Source organism: Priapulus caudatus, unplaced genomic scaffold (assembly GCF_000485595.1).
Source record: "Priapulus caudatus unplaced genomic scaffold, Priapulus_caudatus-5.0.1 Scaffold1754, whole genome shotgun sequence".
Classification (NCBI taxonomy): domain Eukaryota; kingdom Metazoa; phylum Priapulida; class Priapulimorpha; order Priapulimorphida; family Priapulidae; genus Priapulus; species Priapulus caudatus.
Genome location: NW_014578815.1, coordinates 18476 through 22094, shown reverse-complemented (window position 1 = coordinate 22094; position 3619 = coordinate 18476). Strand labels below are relative to the sequence as shown.

General features: G+C 53.7%; 1 protein-coding gene across 2 annotated transcripts in view; it reads left to right on the top strand.

The window, feature by feature from the left end:
- LOC106817522 (peregrin-like) overlaps positions 1-3619 on the top strand; it is a 28220-nt gene that overhangs the window by 10672 nt on the left and 13929 nt on the right. Inside the window, exon 4 of one of the 2 annotated variants that reach the window (XM_014822195.1) lies at positions 719-869. In XM_014822195.1, coding sequence (XP_014677681.1) covers positions 719-869 — 151 coding nt within the window. Of the gene's footprint in view, positions 1-718; positions 886-3619 lie in introns of both variants that reach the window. The other variant, XM_014822194.1, reaches the window with a different exon arrangement.

Genomic DNA, 3619 nt, shown 5'->3' with positions numbered 1-3619 from the left:
CTAATAATACCTAGAGTGTACAACGGAAAAACGGGAAAATGGTGCTATTTCACGACATGATTATTCTACTTTGCCTGCGAGTCTAGAATAATTTAGAGAGCAAAGAATTCTGCTTAATGCAATACCATAAAATTATTCTAGACTCGCAGGCAAAGTAGAATAATCATGTCGTGAAATAGCACCATTTTCCCGTTTTTCCGTTGTACACTCTAGGTATTATTAGCTCTTGATTGCATGCTGGTAAGTAGAACTTCAGTAGAACGTGTTGTAGTGCAGGCATTCAGGCGACATAGAGTACTAACTTTCTGCACTGTACTGTGTTGAGCTTTCACTTTTTCATATTGTCGAAGTTAGCGCTTGAAAAGGCAAATTTCACATAATTTTGAGTCTTTGACTCAAAAACCATGCTAGCAACTTTTTGCTTCCGTTCGAAATATAGGTAAGCAAGTGTATACATGTAAAACAGTGAAAATAGTATCGTATGCCAAGTTTTTGCAGATTTTTAGTTTATGAATAGCAAGAGTTTTCAGGGTGTCACAATCACTCTTGCTGATGTAAAATCCATAAGTACGATGTTAAAACAGGGACTGTTTCGACTGTTCGAACCACTACCCCCTGCATGTGTTAGCATGTATTTCCTCTACGCGACTCCCTCTGCTGCATTCTCGTGCGTGTGACCCCCCGTGTGACCTCGTGGTTTCGCTCTCAATCGTGGTAGGCTCGCAACGTTTGCCAGCAGGCTGCAGGTGCAGAAGAAGGGCGTGTTCATCAAGCGTCTGCAGAGCTACTGGACGCTGAAGCGGCAGTCGCGTAACGGCGTGCCGCTGCTCCGCCGCCTGCAGAGCACCCACCAGCAGCGCAAAGAGCAGGTAACCTTACCGGTAGGCGTCTTGCACGGCTGGCTGTGCTTTTGTTTTTTTATTGTCTTCTCGTTTTGGGCTATATTCGTGTTCGTTGTCGCTTTCATCGTAAGACCTCTGCGTGTATGTGCGCGGCTCAGGATTGGCATGGTCAGGAGGGGCTCGATCGATTATATCTCGCCATCATTTTTGGCAGAGGCCTGAGGGTATGTGACGGCATGCACAATCGAATTGGCCATGGCCTTTTTGAAAATATATTCTATAACCAAAAACTTGGTCTTTGTTATCAAAAACTTATATTTTGGTAGACACTTTAGCACTTCAAAAATGGTTTGACCAAAACCGTGAAAACTGTTTAGCAAAATAGGCCACAGCATTGTTACAATGCCATGTGAATGTTATCGGGGATCAACTGTGCCCTTATGGATTGTTTCAAGCCACATCGGCTCCTCTACGTGGTCGGATTATCAGATGTGTCGTCTGCCCGCGGTTATAGAGGGCGCTTTCCTTCCGCGTGCGTGGGGTCGCGACAGAATCACATGATCACATTTGCTGTATTGCCAGCTGTGTGTGTGTGTGCGTGTGCGTGTGCGTGTGCGTGTGCGTGTGCGTGTGCGTGTGCGTGTGTGTACGTGTACGTACGTACATGCGTACGTACGTGCGTGTGTATGGGGTGTGTACGTACGTGTGTGTGTGTACGTACGTGCGTGTGTACGTACGTGCGTGTGTACGTACGTGCATGCGTACGTACGTGCGTGTGTACGTACGTGTGTGAGTACGTACATGTGCGTGTGTGTGTGTATGTACATGCGTGTGTTCGTACGTGCGTGCGTACGTACTGCGCGCGTACGTACGTGCATGCGTGTGTGTGTGTACTTGACTCTTCATGGTGCCCTCGTGTGACGCCGTCTGTAAGATTCCTGGCACGTCGTTACATGTGTGCATCACGGTAACCTCTGTTGATGTGATTACTGCTGTTTCAATACGCGTGCGCACATGTTTGCTTGTTTTCATCGGCGTTTGAATGATTTCTCTGTACGCTCATGTGCATACGTTTGGACACATACGTGTTACGCTTGCCACCATTTAGTTGTGCTTTGTTTATGCCTGGTTTGTTATGCCCTGGTTTCGGGTCGCATGCTGTGTGCAATTATCAGCACGCGTAGACTACAAGAAAGTGGGGGGGGGGTGGAGCCGTGCGCGTGGTAAGCGTGCGCGTGTAAGCGTGCGCGTGCGAGCGTGTGTGTGAGAGAGCGTGTGTGTGCGAGCGTGTGTGTGCGATGCGGCGGACGGACAGTGTGAGCGTAGCGTGTGCGAGCGCCGTTCGTGTACGTGCGTTCGTTGTGCGAGCGTGCGTGTGCGGAGGCGCGGCCGTTCGTGTACGTGCGTTCGTGGTGTGAGCGCGGGCGTGTGAGCGTGAGGGCTGTGCGTGTGCGAGCGCGCGTTCGTGTACGTGCGTTCGTGTGCGAGCGCGCGTGTGAGCGTGCGTGTGTGAGCGAGCGTGCGTGTTTGAGCGCCGGTGTGTGAGCGCGGGTGTGTAAGCGCGCGTGTGTGGGCGCGCTGGCGCGCCCCCCGCCGTGTTTTTGTGAGCGTGCGTGTGTGAGCGTGCGTGTGCGAGTCAGGTGCGTGTCTGTGTGAGGCGCAGTCGCGTGTTTGAGCGCCACGGTGTGTAGCGCGGTGTGTCAGGCGCGTGTGTGGGCGCCGCGGTGTGAGCTGCGTGTGTGAGCGAGCCAGTGTGTGCGAAGTGTGCGTGGCGTTGTGAGCGAGCGTGTGTGAGCCGGCGCGTGCGTGTTTGAGCGCGCGCGTGTGTGGGCGCGCGTGTGTGCGAGCGTGCGTGTGTGAGCGAGCGTGTGTGAGCGCGCGTGCGTGGTTGAGCGCGGGTGTGTGAGCGGCGGATGTGTGTGTGGACGGGCGAGTGTGAGCGGTGCGTTGTTTGAGCGGGGGTGTGTGAGCGCGGACGTGCGTGTTTGAGCGGGGTGTATGAAAGCGCGCGTGCGTGTTTGAGCGCGAGTGTGTGAGCGCGCGTGTGCGAGCGTGCGTGTGCGAGCGCGTGTGTGCGATTCTGGTGCGTGAAGTGTGAGCGTAGCGCATAGGTTTCACTACAATAAAATGCGTTTCACGTAGCTTGGCCTGGCCGTCATGTCGCGTTGAGGCTTCGGTTGACGATGTGAAGGCTTGTTTCTCTCTCTCTCGCTGGCTGCAGCTGGTTGCCTGGCTATGGGAGGAGGTATTGTAATGCATGAGGGCAGTGATCGTGGTGAGGGTGGGATGTATTGATTCGGGCGTAAGGCGCGTGCGGTCGTGATGACGGTAAGTGAGATTCTCTACTGCTGCTATACTGCTATACTACTGCGACTGCTGGCCGGCGATGTATCGGCACACGCCATGGATTCACTGTCGCGCGGCGGAAATCAGCAGAATTGTTGCTGTGTGTGTGACGTGTGCGTTGCGTGTGTGTGTGTGTGATGTGTGTGTGTGTGTGTGTGGTAGTGTGTGTTTGTTTGCGTGGTGCGTGCGTGCGTGCGTGCGTGCGTGCGTGAGCGTGCGTGGTGTATGTGTGGTGTGTAGGTGTGCTATGGTGTGCGTGCCATGTTTGTGCGTGGCAGTTGTGTGCGTTGTAGTGTGCATGCTTGTACGTGCGTGTGTGTGTGTGCTGGTGTGTCTGTGTGTGTGCGTGTGTGTGTGTGTGCGTGTGGCGTTGCGTGCAGTGTGCACTGCGTGCGTGTGTGAGTGCATGGCGCGCCGCGGGTTGTGTGTGT